Source organism: Podarcis pityusensis (assembly GCF_964106645.2).
Source record: "Podarcis pityusensis genome assembly, chromosome: 13".
Taxonomy (NCBI): Eukaryota; Metazoa; Chordata; class Lepidosauria; order Squamata; family Lacertidae; genus Podarcis; species Podarcis pityusensis.
The window spans coordinates 41,170,158-41,188,323 of record NC_138038.1 but is presented as its reverse complement, the minus strand read 5'-3'; the positions used below and the strand labels follow the sequence as shown (position 1 = coordinate 41,188,323).

At 47.6% G+C, this 18,166-nt stretch overlaps 1 protein-coding gene across 1 annotated transcript; it reads right to left on the bottom strand.

The window, feature by feature from the left end:
• Positions 1–8,706: 8,706 nt before the first annotated feature.
• LOC308461640 (uncharacterized protein) lies at positions 8,707–13,373 on the bottom strand (the record flags this gene model as incomplete). Its single annotated transcript, XM_080978712.1, has 2 exons — positions 8,707–9,281; positions 12,668–13,373. The coding sequence occupies 2 exons, from the start codon at positions 13,371–13,373 to the stop codon at positions 8,707–8,709; spliced, it is 1,281 nt and encodes a 426-aa protein (XP_080834838.1).
• Positions 13,374–18,166: the final 4,793 nt, after the last annotated feature.

Below are 18,166 nucleotides of genomic sequence, written 5' to 3'. Positions count from 1 at the left end.
GAAAGCTCAATCTAAGTATACACAAGATCTCCTGTGTTGCTGGGTGGGCAAGGGAGGAATTAAGGGATGGATGAGAACCTACATTTTTCTTCCGTGACAGTGACTATATTACATTGATTTTTTCCACCTCTCTGCTATGGTTTTTTTTAAAAAAATAACTACCCAAAGAATAAGAATAATAATTTAATATTTATACCCCGCCCATCTGGCTGGGTTTTCCCAGCCACTCTGGGCTGCTTCCAACAAAATATTAAAATACAATATTCTATTAAACATTAAAAGCTTCCCTAAACACGGCTGCTTTCAGATGTCTTCTAAAAGTCTGGTAGTTGTTTTTCTCTTTGACATCTAGTGGGAGGGCTTTCCACAGAGCGGGTGCCACTACCGAGAAGGCCCTCTGTCTGGTTCCCTGTAACTTGGCTTCTCACAACGAGGAAACCACCAGAAGGCCCTCGGCACTGGACCTCAGTGTCCGGGCAGAACGATGGGGGTGGAGACGCTCCTTCAGGTATACTTATGTATACAAAGAAAGGTATACAAAGAAAACTGATGTATCCGGGAAGATTGATTGCAAGGAGCTTCCAAAGGATTACTCCAAATTGGTTGAATGGGCAATAAAATGGCAATTGCAATACACCATTACCAAGCGTGAAGTGATGCACATTGGATTCAAATATCCCGATTTCACATGTGTGCTATTAGGCTCTGAACTGGTGGTGGTTGATCTGGTACAAAAGCTTGGGGTTGTGGTGGAGAGCTCAATAAAGATGTTGACACAGCACATGGCAGCCATAAATGATGAATTTCATGTTAGGAACTTTATGTCATGTCTCAGAAATGACTGGACTTACCAATCAAGGCACTGAGTACCAAATCACTGATTCATAGCAATCATAACCATACAGTGGTGCCTCGCAAGACGAAATTAATCCATTCTGCGAGTCTCTTCGTCTAGCGGTTTTTTCGTCTTGCGAAGCAACCCTATTAGCGGCTTAGTGGATTAGCTCTATTAGCGGTTTAGCGGCTAGTAAAGGCTTAGCGGCTATTAAAGGCTTAGCGGATTAGCGGCTAAAAGGCTATTAGCGGCTTAGCATCTTAGAAAAAGGGGGGGAGCGAAAAAAAATCGGAACACTCGCAAGACGTTTTCGTCTTGCAAAGCAAGCCCATAGGGAAAATCGTCTTGCGAAGCAGCTCAAAAATGGAAAACCCTTTCGTCTAGCGGGTTTTCCGTCTTGCGAGGCATTCGTCTTGCGGGGCACCACTGTACTGGAAGGAAATCCACCATGTGTTTTGTATTGGGCACTAATTCCCATCAATGGCTTCCCAGAACACTCATGTAAATCACAAAACTGGCTTCAGTTTTGGAGGGCTAGCACTGTTTATTTGTTTAGCAGCAGGCCAGACATAATTTCAAGTGTACCCCTTTATAGTAGAACTGATGTAAGACAGCAGAAAGACAAATTATCTGCCTGAGAGCCAGAAACACACTCATTCGTAAATTGCTGACATGCTCTTAAGCCCCATTCTGTGCCCAGGAAGCACAGGATGCCTTTTCCCAGAGGCTCTGTGGCCCATAGACTGCAGCACAATGCTGGGCAAGGTTTTGCCCAGTATACCCTCTTTGTGTTATGGGCTCATGGGAAAAATCTGTCCCATGAGCCCTTGCTGCAGGGGGGAGGGGAAAGCCCCGTCTATGTCCAGCGTGGGTGGGCTAGGGCAGAGTGACAGATGCCACTGTCAATATCTGATTCACCGACTATGAATGCCTAAACTGGGCAGTGCATGTTGGCAAGAGCTGCTACTGCCACCTAGTTAAACATGAAAATTTCCTGAAGGCAGATCTTGAAAAGGAGCCCAGGATAGCATTTCTGAGCCTCCAACCTATGCTCAAAGCGTAGTTAGACCCACCCCAAAGCAATGTGCAATTGGTTCCCTGCCCCATGCTGACCTTCTCTGCCGTGATTAGAATCCCCACAGGCGGCATTTCAAGAATGAGTCCATGATGCGGCTACGACTAGCTATACTATCTCAGAATACAGTGATCTCTTGGGCCGATAGGGAGCAACAGGTATGATTGCTACTTTCTCTTGTCGCTCCTTTTTCGGCACTCAAACCAGAAAAGGAGTTGGAAGGAAAGAGTAGAGGAGACCTGCTGGCCACGATCTGTTCAGCACATCCATGCCTTCCACCAACTGTGAGGTATAAAGCCTTCAGCATCCCCTTGTAGTCTCCTGAATCAATTATGTGGGTGCCTTTTTCAGGAAACATTACTCCATGATGCCTCTTCAGCAACAGACACACATTTCTCCTCTTCAAGCTGGATCACTAAGCAATGGCATAGACCAGGCATAGGCAAACTCCGGCCCTCCAGTTGTTTGGGACTACAACTCCCATCATCCCTAGCTAACAGGACCAGTGGTCAGGGATTATGGGAATTGTAGTCCCAAACATCTGGAGGGCCGGAGCTTGCCTATGCCTGGCATAGACTGCTGGGCCAGCCTCAGTTGGCCTCTTGGAACATTATATGGAACTGGGGAGAAATGCACCTGAGCAGAGATAAAGTAAGACACAGGAACTCACTGAGCAGAAAGAACAGGATTTTGGACTAGTTGGCCCTTTAGGCTGATCCAGTGGGGCTTATTTTATGTTCTTAATGTTTCTGGGAAAGGCTAAAGATTGGATCTCCCAAATAAGGAAATGACATTCTCTTGTCGTTGCAGCAATCAGACTGCCCCAGCTCCCATTTGTTACCTGAAAAACTGGCTCTTTACTTTTATGGAGGGATGTTACTAGAATGCCATAGCTTTTTCAGCATTCATCTTGATCCCAATCTTTGATTTGCACAAACACACATAGATGGACACACAACTGAACAAATGTCACCTCCTACCCTCAAGGCCTCGATCAAGCACAAGGAAGAAGCTGTAGCTCTCCAGACATCTCCAAAGGCTGAAACTCGGAATAAATATGCTGTATTTTTCCGTATATTAGACAAGGTTTATTTTACTCAAAAATCATGTAAAAAAACTGTGGTCATCCTATACATGGATAAGTGGGGGTGGGGGATCCGTGTGCCGCCATCCAGCTGGTTGGCAGGCTCACAACTCCCCCCCCCCATGCCTCTGTGGGAGGCGTGCACTCTAGGGAGCATTTCCCGCAGTGGCATAGGGGGAGCGGCTGCCCACTTTGCCAACCCCCAGCAATGGCCCTGCTGGGGTGATGGCGCATGTGCAATTCCCCCTAAAAAAAGCTCAACAAATTTGGGCACCCTTCCTTATTTTCATTAAATTTAGTCCCCCAAAATAGGGGGCGTCTTATACCTGGGGGGCATCTTATACATGGAAAAATACGGTATTTACCGCAGGAAGATCGCATGAATAGCGGAAGGGTAACCTTGCAAAGAAACCCAAGAAACTCACGGTAAAAGGGTAAGTATTTGTGGTTATGGGTGTCCTATCAATTAGTCAAGTATTGTACCATGATGAAATACCCTTTACTTGAAACGAAGCAGGAGGTTAAACTACCTAATTAGGCCTCAGACTTCTGTGAAGGTTATTTGTTCACAACTTATAATGAACACTGGTACAAGCTGTCAATTGCTTGTGTGAAAGAGTGTACACTTGTTGATTTGCACGGTTTCACCATAAACTCATCAAACATTGTATATGAATACAGGGCTTTTTTTCATCTGGAACTCGCCGGAACTCAATTCTGGCACCTCTCAGGTGTGTGCCATTGCCATTATAAGAGAACAGGGGAGGTGTTCATGATGAGTTAGGTAGGAAGGTAAACGGTGTTTTTGTGCGCTCTGGTTTCCATCACTGTGTTCCATTGCACCAGAAGCAGTTTAGTCATGCTGGCCACATAATCCAGATGCTGTCTGTGGACAAATACCACCTCCCTCAGCCGGAAAGCAAGATGGGCGTCGCAAACCCCATAGCCGCCTTTGACTGGACTTAACCATCCAGGGGTCCTTTACCTGTACCTTACGCAACCTCTAGGTTAGATTACTGTAAGGTGCTCACCTCAGGGCTGCCTCTGAAGACAATTTAGAAACTTCAGTTAGTGCAGAACTCAGTGGCCAGTTCAAGACTGTTTGGTCGTATTACACCAATCCTGGCCTGACTGCAGTCACTTCCAGACCCAACTTAAAGTGCTAGCTATGACACTGTGTCATGGGATGGGGGTTATTGATTTATTTTTGTTCTCATTTTTATTTTATATTCTGTGTTTTCTTAATACTGTATTATTACGCATGATTATTTTATTAAAGTATTATTTCTAGAGGTAAAAGCTGTATCCACCAAGAAGGGGTGGTCTTGGTGCCCCAAATCATAAGACTTTCCAATTAAAACAGTTGACACACGTGATTAACTCATCTTCAACGGGTCAAAATGGAACTGGAACCTTCACAGATCTCTCCTAATGCTTTATCCTTCTTGAAAACTTCATGTGCTTGCATTAGCAAAATGGTACAGTTGTACCAAGGTTTTCAAATGCCTTTGTACTTGTACGTTTTGGCTCCCAAACGATCAAAACCCGGAATTGAGCCTTCCGGTTTTTGGACTTTTTTTGGAAGCCGGACAGCCAATGCGGCTTTCACTATTGTTTCCAGTGCGCCTGTGCAATCAAAGCCAATCGGAAGCTGTGCCTTGGTTTCCGAACATCTTGGCACCCACTGTGAATGTAGCAAAATAAACATTGGAGTCCGTTCAGGTCCTCAAGCTAGTTTTGTGAGTCATGTGACTGTTCTGAGAAGCCACTGACAAGAATTAGCTCCCAGTACAAAATGCAAAGTAGATTTCCATCAGGTAAATATGGCTGCTTTTTTTTTTTTAATCGGTACACATCCATGTTTTGGAACTCAATGCATTGATTGATAACTCCAAGCAATAGTGTTTCCAGATATAGAATGAGCCTTTTCCTAACATGGAATTCAGCTCTATAGCCTGAGGGGATAAACTGGAAAGTGTCAGATGATTCTGGAAGCTTCTAGAAGGTTCACTCCTGCTCTGCCTGTGGCTGAAGTCCCTCCTCTCCAGAGTTGGACTCTGGCTCCCTCTGTACTGGCATTCCTGTGGGATATAAAGCTGTCAGTCAAGCCCAACATTCTGAGAGAACTAACTGCCTCTATGTGGCAGGCAGTTTTGTCAGTTGGTTGGTTGGTCGGTTGCTGCTAGGAGTGTTAACTGGTAACTGCTCAGATGCAGTCTTTTCATGATTCACTACTATCTAGTACAGTGGTACCTCGGGTTAAGTACTTAATTCGTTCTGGAGGTCCGTTCTTAAGCTGAAACTGTTCTTAACCTGAAGCAACACTTTAGCTAATAGGGCCTCCTGCTGCCGCCGCGCCGCCACCTCAAGATTTCTGTTCTCATCCTGAAGCAAAATTCTTAACCTGAGGTAATATTTCTGGTTAGCAGAGTCTGTAACCTGAAGCGTATGTAACCTGAAGCGTATGTAACCTGAAGTGTATGTAACCACTGTATATAGTTTATCTGTTATAAAACCTAAGCCTAAGCCTGCCTTCAGGAACAACTATGTAATGCAGAAGGAATCTGAAACTAAAGTAGTTTCTGTTAATATGCTTCAGATTCATGTGTGTTTTCTTTAAGAGGGACAGAAAGGGATTATCGACCAGGAAGGTATAATTATTGGTAGGATTCAAGCAAGTTAGCAACCCACTTGTCACTGCATAAACTCAAACAGGGGATCATTTAAACTCTGCTAAATTATATAAAAATTCCCACAATTCCTTCCTTTCCAGAGTCAGACTCTTCCCAGGCATTCAATTCAGCCACATCCCTGACAAGTAGGGAACAGGAGAACCTGAGACTTCTGTAGGTGCCGAAATTTGGGGTTTTTAGTAGAGTAGCCAATACAACTTGAAATCTAAAATTCAGGTACTTGGAAGGAATTTGGAAACATTATTTTGGTGAATGAGCAAAGCACGGAACTGGTAGTGCTGTGAGAAAAACAAATGGAAGTGGACCAGAAAGCCACAGACAGTTTCATGGATTTTTAATGTTCATATTTTATTGACATAATTTCAGTTTTAAAAGAACTAGATTGATACAGAGAAAAAAAGGGGGGAGAACAAAGCTGAATATAAGCTGTCTGCTTATCTGAGACACAAGGTGGAAGAGTTAGAAAAGAGGCTGGGTTTTAATAAGCAACCAGGGATTCCACAAATAACTGCTTGATCCTACAGCAGCAAGAATCATGAGAAAAGGAATGAGATCATACATATATATGATGAAAAGCGAGGTAGGAGATGTGCGGTGGGACAAAGTGGAGGCCCAAAGTGATCAGAGTGGCCTTTTCACCCTCAAGAAGGAAGGAATCCTGGTGGCAATCCAATGGTGACTGTGAGCAGGTAAAACAGATATTTGCTTATGTAAAAGCACTTCTTCAACTCCGCCTTCTTGCAATCCTCTTGTCTTTGCCCAGACCTGTCCTGGAAGATTGGGGGACTACCTTGAGAGGTTTCTTGAGAGGGATGCAGTGCAGGAGGGGGAAAGTGTAGGGGGCTGCTGAGTGTCGGAGAGGATGGTAGCTTACGTTTTTTGCCTGAGCAGAAGTCTGCTTGTGCAACAATGGCATTCAAAATCTTAATTCAGTTGGGTATCCATTCTCACATGAAAGGGAAATTTCCCTAGTAAGGTCAAATGCGAGGTATCTCAAATAATATTTTAAACACATGGTGGTTGGAACAGGAGATGAGCTCAACATGGGACCAGTTACTGGTATGTCCGAAACAGTGCAGATGTTTTTAAGATCCTGGTCGGAGACATGAATGAAAGTGTGTGATTGTCAGTATTTCAGGCCTCTTTCGCTTCTTAAATAGTTGCAGTAATCGTTGACTTCAGTCTTCGGGTAATCAACATACTCGTCTTTGAAGGATTGGAAGTCCCAGGAGGCTTCAGTCCCCAGCACCATCCAGGAGAGCAAAACCAAGAGCAGCCATAAAGGACAGGGCCCCTTGGCAGCCATGGCTCGCTGTGGCTCTTGGTGGTTGTTCTGTGTGGAAAAAACAGGAAACGGTGTAAAGTTCAACAGGGCATTTTCATGCTTTCCCTTTTTCCATCAGACTTATTATATAACCCACTTCCCAGGAAATATCAAGGGAAAATCTGAAAAGGGCTATGACAGCCTTGCTCAAATTGTAATCCTAATTCCCTCATTAGGTAGTTATGAGGCTCCCCAACACTGCCGTCAGACACTGCCCCATCTACTTCAGTACTGTGGTACCTCAGAAGTCAAACAGAATCCTTTCCAGAACTCCGTTTGACTTCCAAAATGTTCAGAATCCAAGGCACAGCTTCCAAGTGGCTGCAGGAAGCTCCTGCAGCCAATCGGAAGCTGGGGAAGTTGTGTCAGACGTTTGGGTTCCAAAGAACGTTTGCAAACTGAAACAATCACTTCCAGGTTTGCGTGCTGAGGTCCCCCAAATCATCCCTACCCCAATAACTCACACATCACACATAATTTTTGTTTAAGGTTTTTGGCATAATTTTGGCCACAACTTTTATTATCATACAAAATTGTGAGTGGTTGCGTAGGCATTGGTTATGACTAGCTATCCCCCCTGCCTTGGGGGATAGCACTGACTCCCGGATTCCAGCGTAAGTCAGTGTGGAGGAACAAGCAGGGCAACTGGGGCTGCGTTACAGACCCTTCAGTTCCTCCCTGCATGCGCCTTGGGGTCTTACACGGCCCGCACCCGATTCCAGGGGTTTGGACAAGGGGGTGGTAAGCCCCAGAATTCCTTTAACGGAATTCCCATTCCGCAGCAGCATTGGAGGGGTAGGCACAGCCAATCCATACCCCTCCACCAACCAATTTAACCAATGCCTAACCGCCAACCTTACAAGTTGTGACGATTTGCTATGTAGTAGGCAAAACCCAATTGGCACACACTAATCAGCCAAAAGGAAAAATTCCTACTAGGCCCCCGCACCAAGGCGGACGACCCCATGAAAGGCAATAGCAAGGTCAGAGCGAAGCCCAAACAAGGGAGGGCGGGCGGGTGATCCGGTGTCCACAGCGAAAGAGAAAGGAACAAGCTGTGGACCCAGTATAAATAACCTCTGACTCCACCCCTTAATTGGCAACATCAAATTTACCCCAGTAACAACAGTCACCAATCAATTCAATTCCCTTGCAACAGCCTGGCTGGCAACTGAGGATGTTTTGTCTGGCCCCATCCGCAACACGTGCTCTCTCTTTAATGAGAACACGCTTTGCGTGCTGAGGTCCCCCAAATCATCCCTACCCCAATAACTCACACATCACACATAATTTTTGTTTAAGGTTTTTGGCATAATTTTGGCCACAACTTTTATTATCATACAAAATTGTGAGTGGTTGCGTAGGCATTGGTTATGACTAGCTATCCCCCCCGCCTTGGGGGATAGCACTGACTCCCGGATTCCAGCGTAAGTCAGTGTGGAGGAACAAGCAGGGCAACTGGGGCTGCGTTACAGACCCTTCAGTTCCTCCCTGCATGCGCCTTGGGGTCTTACACGGCCCGCACCCGATTCCAGGGGTTTGGACAAGGGGATGGTAAGCCCCAGAATTCCTTTAACGGAATTCCCATTCCGCAGCAGCATTGGAGGGGTAGGCACAGCCAATCCATACCCCTCCACCAACCAATTTAACCAATGCCTAACCGCTACCCGAGCCCTTATGCTCGCCGCCAACCACTCACAAAGCAAACCACACCCTCAACTTGGACACCACTGCATCCAACCATAAATCATTCCCAGACGTGGAAAGATGAACCCCATCAGCCCTGTATAAGACTTCCTCCTTAAAGGAAATACGAGGGTGAGGAATCACGCATCCGCCCAAGCTCACCACCAACTTGCCCACCGCGGAATTAATCCACTTCCTAACTTTCTCAGTGGACGCTGGGCAAGGACTGCCCCACCAAATGCGGCGCTGAAGCAACTGTGACCAAATCAATTTTGTATTAGGCACCATAGCCGCTAACTCCCTTAGGTCCTGTAAAATAACAGTATGCAGCGTATAGCAAGGAAAAGAAACCATATCATTTTCCCCAAGCTGCACCACAATCACTGAAGGTGGGCTAAGCAGGAGGACACGCCTTTTCATGAGTGGCAAGAATTCCCTCCAACGCATCCCCCTTCTGGAGATCCAGGACACCTGCACGTGCTGTGGAAGGCCCAGGCCATCTCCCAATCCAGACTGACGAGCTCTGTCAGCGGCCCAATGCACAATACTGTGGCCCACTATCCAGATACGGATAGTGCCCGGACCTAGGGTTAAAACAGAAATGTAAGTACACAGCCACATTATTTCCTCACATATGTTTTGAAAGCATCCGAACTCCATCGACCCAAGTCCTTTATCCTCTTCACGGATAAACCCCAATGGGCGGCTGTAGTTGCAGCACCAATCCGGAAGGAGTGAGGCGCGAACTCCGAAGCCTCAAGCCCACACGCTACAATGGCTTTACGCATCACCTTAGTGAATTGATGCCGTACTAATGGGTGCCCATCTTCGTGAATAAACAGGGGCCCTTCACCCACTGGTCGCAAGGCCAGGTACCGCTTAAGGTCCCTTACCGGACAAGGGCCACCTTCCCCAGACGCCGGGAGCCTGATAACAGCTCCCCTACCCAGCTGATCCGTCTTTGAGTTTCTGATATTAATTTGCAAGTCAGACGGAGACATACTCACGTCCTGCAACAACAAGCCCCTGGAACCTCCATCCCGCTTTGGCTCAAGGACCACCTCTCCTACTCTCAGGGCCCCAAAGAAAGCCAATGAGAAAGCTGCAGAAAACAAACGGGCCTCGAATTTAGACCAACAGATGCTACGCAATTTAGTATGCATCTGCGCCAGCAACTCTAATGTAATAGGCCGTCTAGGAATAGGCTTAGAGGGAGTGAGACGCCCCCAACCTTCCAAAGCTCTGCGCACCACAAACTTCCCACACGGATCCTTGTTAAAAAATGCCCTGCTAAAAAAGGAAATGACTGCCGAATGAAGTCGCAGCGTCCTGGCCGCCCGGCGCATCTGGAATAGATGTGCCAAATACTTGAGCACCTGAGAGGAAGAATGGGGGGCAGTAACCTCCCCAACCGTCTGTCCATTAAATAATAAAAAATCTGCCCAGGCCTTTTTATAAGACCTCAAAGTAGAGGGGGCAACAGATGCAGCTACTCCCTGTAAAACTAAGTGCTGCCAAGGTTCCAGAGATGATCCGGGAAAATTTCCGGACGGTCTCGAGCCACTGGCGCCAGGGATCTGAATCGCTCCATCTGAAAACGGGACAGAGCATCAGCAATCTCATTAGATATGCCCGGAACAAAACGAGCAGAAAATACAATATTAAAACGCAAACAAGGTAGAACAAAAACCCGTAGCAGGGCCGATACCCTTGGAGAACGTGACGCCTGCTTGGCTAGTATTTTCACCACAGCTTGGTTATCGGACCAAAAACAAACTCGGTGGTCCTTGAAATGCTCAACCCACAAGTGCACGGCCACTACAATGGGAAAAAACTCAAGAAAAGTTAAATCCCGAGTTATAGCTTTCCCACGCCAAGCGGGAGGCCAACGCTCGGCACACCATCTGCCATCCCAAAACAGACCAAAACCAAGGGACCCCGCTGCATCCGAATGCACCTGGAAGTCATTGTGGAGGTTCAAAGTGTCCTGCCACAAAGACACACCATTGAATTCCTCCAGGAATTCCATCCAGATACTGAGGTCCGCACGCACCTGGCTAGACAGGCGCACCCTATGCTGCGGGGCCTGTAAACCCGATGTGAGTCTAGCCAGGCGGGAGCAGAATGGCCGCCCAGGGGCGACCACCCTGCAGGCGAAATTCAAATGACCCAACAGCGACTGCAGCTGTCGTAGGGTGACCTTCCTCAAGGGAATTAATTCCTCGATGACACGTCGTAGGGTGATTATCTTATCCGCCGGCAAGCTGGAGGTTTGGGCCACGGTATCCAACAAGATACCCAAATAAGTAAGCTGCGTTGAGGGACCCTCAGTCTTCTCTGCTGCCAACGGAACACCCAGCTCTTCCGTTAAGGAAGCAAATGCCTGCAACAATACAATGCAGTCCCCCGTATTGCTCGCTGAGGCGACCAAAAAATCATCGAGATAATGGGTGACCCCATCCAGGCCAGTTTTTTCACGCAAGGCCCACTCCAAAAAAGAACTAAAGCGCTCAAAATCTGCACAGGCCACAGAGCAGCCCATAGGCATGGCCTTGTCAAAATAAAATCCTCCTTCGAACTGAAAACCTAGCAACCAGAAATCATCAGGATGGATCGGAAGCAGCCGAAATGCCGATTCAATGTCGCATTTTGCTAGAAGGGCACCAGGCCCAAACTTCCGTATCATCTTGATCGCGTGATCAAGAGAAGCATAGCGCACCGAACAAAGTTCCAGAGGAATCACGTCATTTACTGACGTGCCTCTAGGATGAGAAAGATTATGAATGAGGCGAAATTCCCCCGGGGCTTTCTTGGGAACTATACCCAAGGGTGACACATGCAAATTAGGAAAAGGAGGAGCTGAAAAAGGACCGGCCATACGATGCAAAGCCAGTTCTTTTTTAATCTTTTTCCGCGCCACCTCTGGCATGTCTTTAACAGATTTCTGGTTAACCAAATTCCCGGCTATCGGGGGTGATGCCACCGGAATCCTGAATCCCAAAGAAAAACCCTCACGCAAATAGGACGCCGCCTCCTTGTCAGGATATGAATCCAACAAGGACAACAGCGGCTGCAGCCTCACCGGAGTGTAGGCTAATGAGAACAGGGCACTACTTTCCGGCTCCAGCGACTGGCACCTGGGGAGCGGGTTTTGGGGGCTGCTGAGAGCCCCCACCCTTGCGAAAGGGTCGCCGCGCCCCTGTACAAACCGACGCCGAGTGGCTCCCTGAGCACTTCTCACAAAGGTGTGAGTACCTGCAGGGTTGCCGCTGGCAGGCACCCTTGTTGAAATCCCAACAATACAACCGGCGACCTGCCCTTTGAGGGAGCGCCTTAAACTTCTGCTGATCAGGGGCCTTCTTGTCGATGCGAGGGGCAACGTAAGTGGTCCAAACATCCAGGTCTTTTCGATCCCAGCGGGCAGTGGGGATCTTGGCTGCTCTACGCCTGAAATTCTGATCATAAGCCAATGCAGCAGTCTCTCCGGCCATCGTGAAGGCCGAGCGGACTATGGACAGGTAAACCCATAAATGCAAAGACCTCCTAGGATAGGCTGCGGAAACTACGCCGGCAAAAACTTGAAAACTGTCCAACCAACGCTCAAAGGTCCTATCCGCTTTAGCTATAGTTGCCCGCTTTTTTGAAGCAGCATAGTCCTTCTCTAAAGGCTCTTGACCATCAAGCGGGGGGGCTAGGCTAAAGATATCAACATAACGACCATTCAGAATCCTGGACCGCAATTTGGCAGACAAATGGGCACCAGGAATAAGGTCCCTAGCTGAGTTGGTGGAGACTTTAACGTCGGGCACCAAGACCCCTTCCTGACAGTCCTGCACTGCCCCATACTTAGCACGGTGTGAGTTTGCCCTCCGCTCCCAAACCCACTTGGGGAGCCCAGAGGTCTCACCAAAGCCCCAGTAAAGCTTCAGGGAAGCTTCCTCGTCACTGCTAGAGCTCTGGGAAGAAGTACCTGTAGAAGAAGACGAAGTGTCCTTCCGTTTGCGCTTGGAGCGCCTCTTGGAGCTCTTCTTGTGGCGGCGGCGCCCACCGGAAGAGGCCCTTGGAGGAAGAGGGAGGCTGTCCTCAACCGATGACTCCGAAACATCGCCTTGCTGCACAGCGCCTGACTGCGACGCAGGTAAGACCGGGGACTGTACAGCACCTGGAACTGACTGAAAAGAGACCACCTGTGAATGCCCCATAGTCGGACTCAGTGCCACTGAAGACTGCCCAGGAGAGGCCCGCTCAGGGCGGCCCCGCGTTGATGTCCGTCTCCTGGCCCCAACCCTGGTACTCTCCCGCCCCCTTTGCGTGACGACCTGGGACCCAGGCAAGACCTGGGACCGGGCCGGTTGCGTGTCAGGTAAAGAACCACCGGCTGACAAATATACTCTCTCATCTTCGCTAGATGACGATCCAGGCGAAGAAGCTCCCCCAAGAGGAGCCGGCATCGCTGATGAAGTCGAAGGGGTTGAGCAACGACGCATCAGGCCCTCCATCTCAGCCTCCGCCCTTGCCAGAGCCACCGGGTCACCAGCCAAGCTAGAAACCATGGATTGAAGACGTCTCAACGACTGGCCAGGCACAGGAGAACGTAAGGCCTGGGACGGGCCCTTTATAGGCCGTTTTGCGGAGGGGGTAGGCGCAGCCTTCCTTGCTGCCTTCTTAGGAGCCATTCCTAGTACTGGTGGGAAATAAGAAAATTAATTACCAAATATATAGCAACCAACAAGGTTGAGTCACGAACTATAATAAAATAAAATAAAATAAAATAAAATAAAATAAAATAAAATAAAATAAAATAAAATAAAATAAAATAAAATAAAATAAAATAAAATAAAATAAAATAAAATAAAATAAAATAAAATAAAAATAAAAATTTTAAAAACTAAAATTAAATTAAATTCACCAGCCGGAAATGACAATCCAATCGCCACTAATGTTTTAAGGTTCAGCAACCAAATAACACAGCTAAATTAGCAGTCAGCAAGCAGCAAAGCAAGCAAAAAAAATCACTTGCAAATACGCAGTCCACCACTAGAGGCCACCACCAAGGGTCGACTATCTCTGTACCTACTGCAATATCAGCCAGCCCTGCAATTACAGGGTCTGGCCAGTAGATGTCGCCACTAACTCAGGAAGGAGGCAAGATGGCGCTCCCGCCAAAATGCCTAAAATGGCGGGCCTCCAACCGTTCCCCCCCCCCGCAGGCCGAGCGCCCTACCCGCGCCGGCCTGCTGGGCCTCGACCCTGCCCCCCAACACACGCTGAAAGCGGGGGCCAGCGGGAACCCACAGCCGCCACCCGCGCTATCCCGGGAGAGGGCGGAGGAGGAAGAAACGCCCTAGCCGCCCCTCCCCAGGCCACCGAGCGACGCCCGGAGCCCGCAGGCCTCCACGCGGCAGGCAGGCGGCTCCCGGCGCGGCGCAGTAGGCGCGGGCCCCCCCGGCCCGCGATCGACGGCGGAAGCGCCGCCGACCACCGAGAACCCACAGCTGCCGCCGCGCAGCACCAAGCAAGCGGCCAGAGAGGACCACCTCCACGAGGTAAGTCACCCGCCGCCCTACGGACCCAACCCGGCGCCCAGAAGGCCCGGGAATTGAGGGGGGAAGCAGAAGGGGGAAGGCCCCAAACGCCCTCTAGGCCGCGGAGCGGCCCCCAGAGATCGCAAACCCCCACGCGGTGGGCAGGCCCACGCGCGGCACGGCTCTAAGGGGCCCCACAGCCCTGCGCACTCCCTACCCACGATGCAGCCCCAGGTAGATCCCCTGGCCCAGGCCCTGTAGCCCGGCCGGGCACCGGGCCTTAGGCCACCCGGGCCAGGAACCCATCCACTGCCCAAGGGGAGAGATAGGCCAAGAGGGATAAGCCAGGTGAGAGACTAAGATAAAGGAAAGAAAGGGAATTAAGGAATCAATAAGGAACAAAGGAAGGATGAGAGAAGAGGAAGAAAAACCAAGGAAGATTATACAACCAATCTCTCGCTGCAATCACTCCGGTGCTGATCCGGTGTCCACAGCGAAAGAGAAAGGAACAAGCTGTGGACCCAGTATAAATAACCTCTGACTCCACCCCTTAATTGGCAACATCAAATTTACCCCAGTAACAACAGTCACCAATCAATTCAGTTCCCTTGCAACAGCCTGGCTGGCAACTGAGGATGTTTTGTCTGGCCCCATCCGCAACACGTGCTCTCTCTTTAATGAGAACACACTTTACAGCATTCAGGAGCCAAAATGTTTGACTCGCAAGGCGTTCGGATCCAAGGTACGCCTTTATTGTCTAGCATTGAGTTGTGGCCCTTCCCCATTCCCATCTCTCTTCCTCCACCCCATTACAAACCATGAAACTATAGTTTTGTTGACAGGCAGATTGAAGAAATGAATAAGACTAAGTTCCAGAGACTAATAACCACCTCAAAAATCACACAAAAATTAGCCTCTGCAAAGACAGTGAATGACACCATTATTCTTCATGTCACCACAGCAGAAATAAACAGGAGTGAGTTCCCCAAATTAGCATACTGAGATTCCCTAAGTGCCAAACTGTTAACCTGAGTCAGAGTGTGGTGGCCTCCTCAGGGAGCTGATTCAGGTTGTCATGAAATAATAACAATTTATTGCTTTTATTGCCAATGTATCTTTATTGCCAGAAAGAAGGAACAGTGTTTGACTCCCAGGGCAGGATAAGTACAACCAACTGATAAAAGGTAGTCCCTACTCGCGGCTGCAGATTGTAATGATACAAAAGGACAAAGGGATGAGTGAAGAAGAAAAAGACAGACCTCTGTGCCCATCCTTAAAGTCAAACAGACGAACTAAGAAATTCATAAAATTTATTCAAGTCAGACCCTGCTTTCTCTTTGAGACATCCCAATGATGACTTGGCATCTACTTTCTATATTTCTAGATAAATGTAAACACCTTTGAAATGGGCACATTTCATGACTGTAAAATTATCCTAAATCTCGGAATGTAGCTTTTTCCAATGAAGCTACATTTCCCTGTACATAGAGCTTTACTTCCTACTTTCTGCTGTTCATACCTTCTCAAAATGTACATTTGTATATGAGCACACTGGGCTTCCTTGTACAGGGGTGGTGTTACTTACATGACTTAGTCTTCCTCTATAAATTAAACAAATTCTGCATATAGAAATATTTAAATTCCGGAGAAAGCATTGTAACCTAAATTTCAGCATGGCTGTTACATACAGTCATCTCATCAGCCTTCTGTACTCTGAACTGATGCAGCCAATCCACAGCTCAGCCACCACATCTATTGTCAGAGAGCTTGTGCTCAAAGATGATTGGCTGCCAGTGAAATGCAGGTAAAGAATATGCTGCCATGACTAGAACTTAGGAGAAGGAGTCACACAGAGGTTAAATATTTATTCACAAAAATGAATATCTGCATACAGAAATAAAATTCCGGGGGGGGGGGGGGATAGAAGGAAAAAAGTGTTGTTAAACATGGAAAAGGTTTATTCTATCAAAGATGGAGGGAAACGGAAATCAAGTATGGAAGAAAAGAAATGACAGACAAAGTTTAGCTATTCAAAAGCTGGCTGATTTAAAACCTGCCTGAAGTGTGCCTTCTAGGCTACCTTTCCCACTCCTGAACAAAACAATGAACATAGCTTCGCAGATGAGCATGTCGAGGCCTTTTTCTTACCTAGTGTAATAGAAATTGGTCTCCCAAAGAGTGGATCGAAATATCTTCTTTCGCTCGTATGCGCCTCTGAGCATCCTTCTGGAAGAGACACCTTATATAGAGAGAATTCTGCTATGGTGGATGTCAGGGAACTGCCATCGGAAGGAAGGGAGGTGGAAGGGCTCACACAGGTTGGGAGAGACTCAGCAGCTGAAGAGGGAACCAGTAGGGGGAGAAGAGCTGAGCTGAGGGAAAGTGAGCAGGAGGGATGGCTCCGAGACACTTCCAGCGAAAACAGTGGGGAGGTTTCAGGACCTCCTGTAGGGACACCCACTCCTCGCCGGAAACTGTCACGCAGAGAGTCCAGAAGACGTGTTTCCGTTAAGGAGCTTTTATGTTGGAAGCGATTCCGAAAGCAACCACTGTCGGAATCTGCAAGCGACTGACAGAGGCATGTTTAAGGGGCTCCGTTACAGACAGAGGTTTGCAAACTTGACCAAACTCTGAGGGACTTGGATTTTACGCACAAGCAGCTCATCGTCCCATCACAGTGGATGATGATACGTGGAAAATTGTTACTGGATGTCCTGGAACAAAGGCTGGGAACCTATTTTTCCCCCAGTAGGTGATGAAAATGAAGCATCATTAGTAGAAAAATATGAAGGTCTAATTGCTAATTGGTCTTGAATATTATAGTAGCTCCCATATATTGTTTTACTGGAAGGATGCATTCTATACCCAACAGGTTGATGGTATAGCTGATGTCTATATTCTCACATGAATATTTTTACTCACTCCAGACAGGCATATTACATCATGCAATGCATGGGAAAGTGTTCACCCACCCATATTTATCAGGGCTAATCCTGATTCTCTGGAGTGGATACAGTGCTTATAGCATGAATGTTTCCCCTTGTTATTAAAGACTCACTGGAAGACCCAAGAGGCATATATCTTTTACTTAGGGGTAACTCTGGATGCTTTGCTGTCGCTTGAGGCTAAGGTGGCATCAGTGGCACAGAGTACCTTCCATTGACTTCAGATGATGGCCTAGCTCTACGCCTATCTGGACACAGACAGCCTAACTACTGTTGTCTAAGCTCTGGGTACCTCTAGGTTAGATTACTGTAAGGTGTTCTTCTAGAGCTCTGAAGACAATTCAGAAACTTCAATTAGTGCAGAACTCGGTGTCCAGGGCAAGATTCTTCGGTCATATTACACCAAGCCCAACTGCACTCATTTCCAGGCCCAGCCCATGGGATGGGGGATTATTTATTGTTCATTTATTTTTGGTTCTTATTTTCAGTATCTGTTTTGTGTTTTTTATACTGTATTCCTATGCATTATTATTGTATTAAGATATTATTTCTAGAGGTAAAAGCTGTATCCCAAATCATAAGTTGTACTCCAAGGCTTTCCAATTAAAACAGTTGACGCACAAGATTAACTCATCTTCAACTCTGTGGGCCAAAATGGAACTGGAACCCTCCGAAATCTCTCCTAATGCTTTATCCTTCATGAAAACATCACATGCTTGCATTAGCAAAATAAGGTTTCCATTTCTATAGCTGACCCCATTTACTCATATGGTGTAAATGGTCAAACACTTCAAGAATATGTCAGAACCAGAACTTCTACTAATTCCAGGCCGATAGGGCAGGCAGAAATATGCAGGTTCAGACATAAGCAAAGGAGAAGACCTCATTGACCTGTAGGTGAGAAAGACTCTCCTCCCTGAAAGAGAGGGGAGTGGTTGTGGGCGGGAGCCCGAGCACCGCCCAGCAGGGGGCGTGGTCCCCTGCCTCCAGCTCACCTGG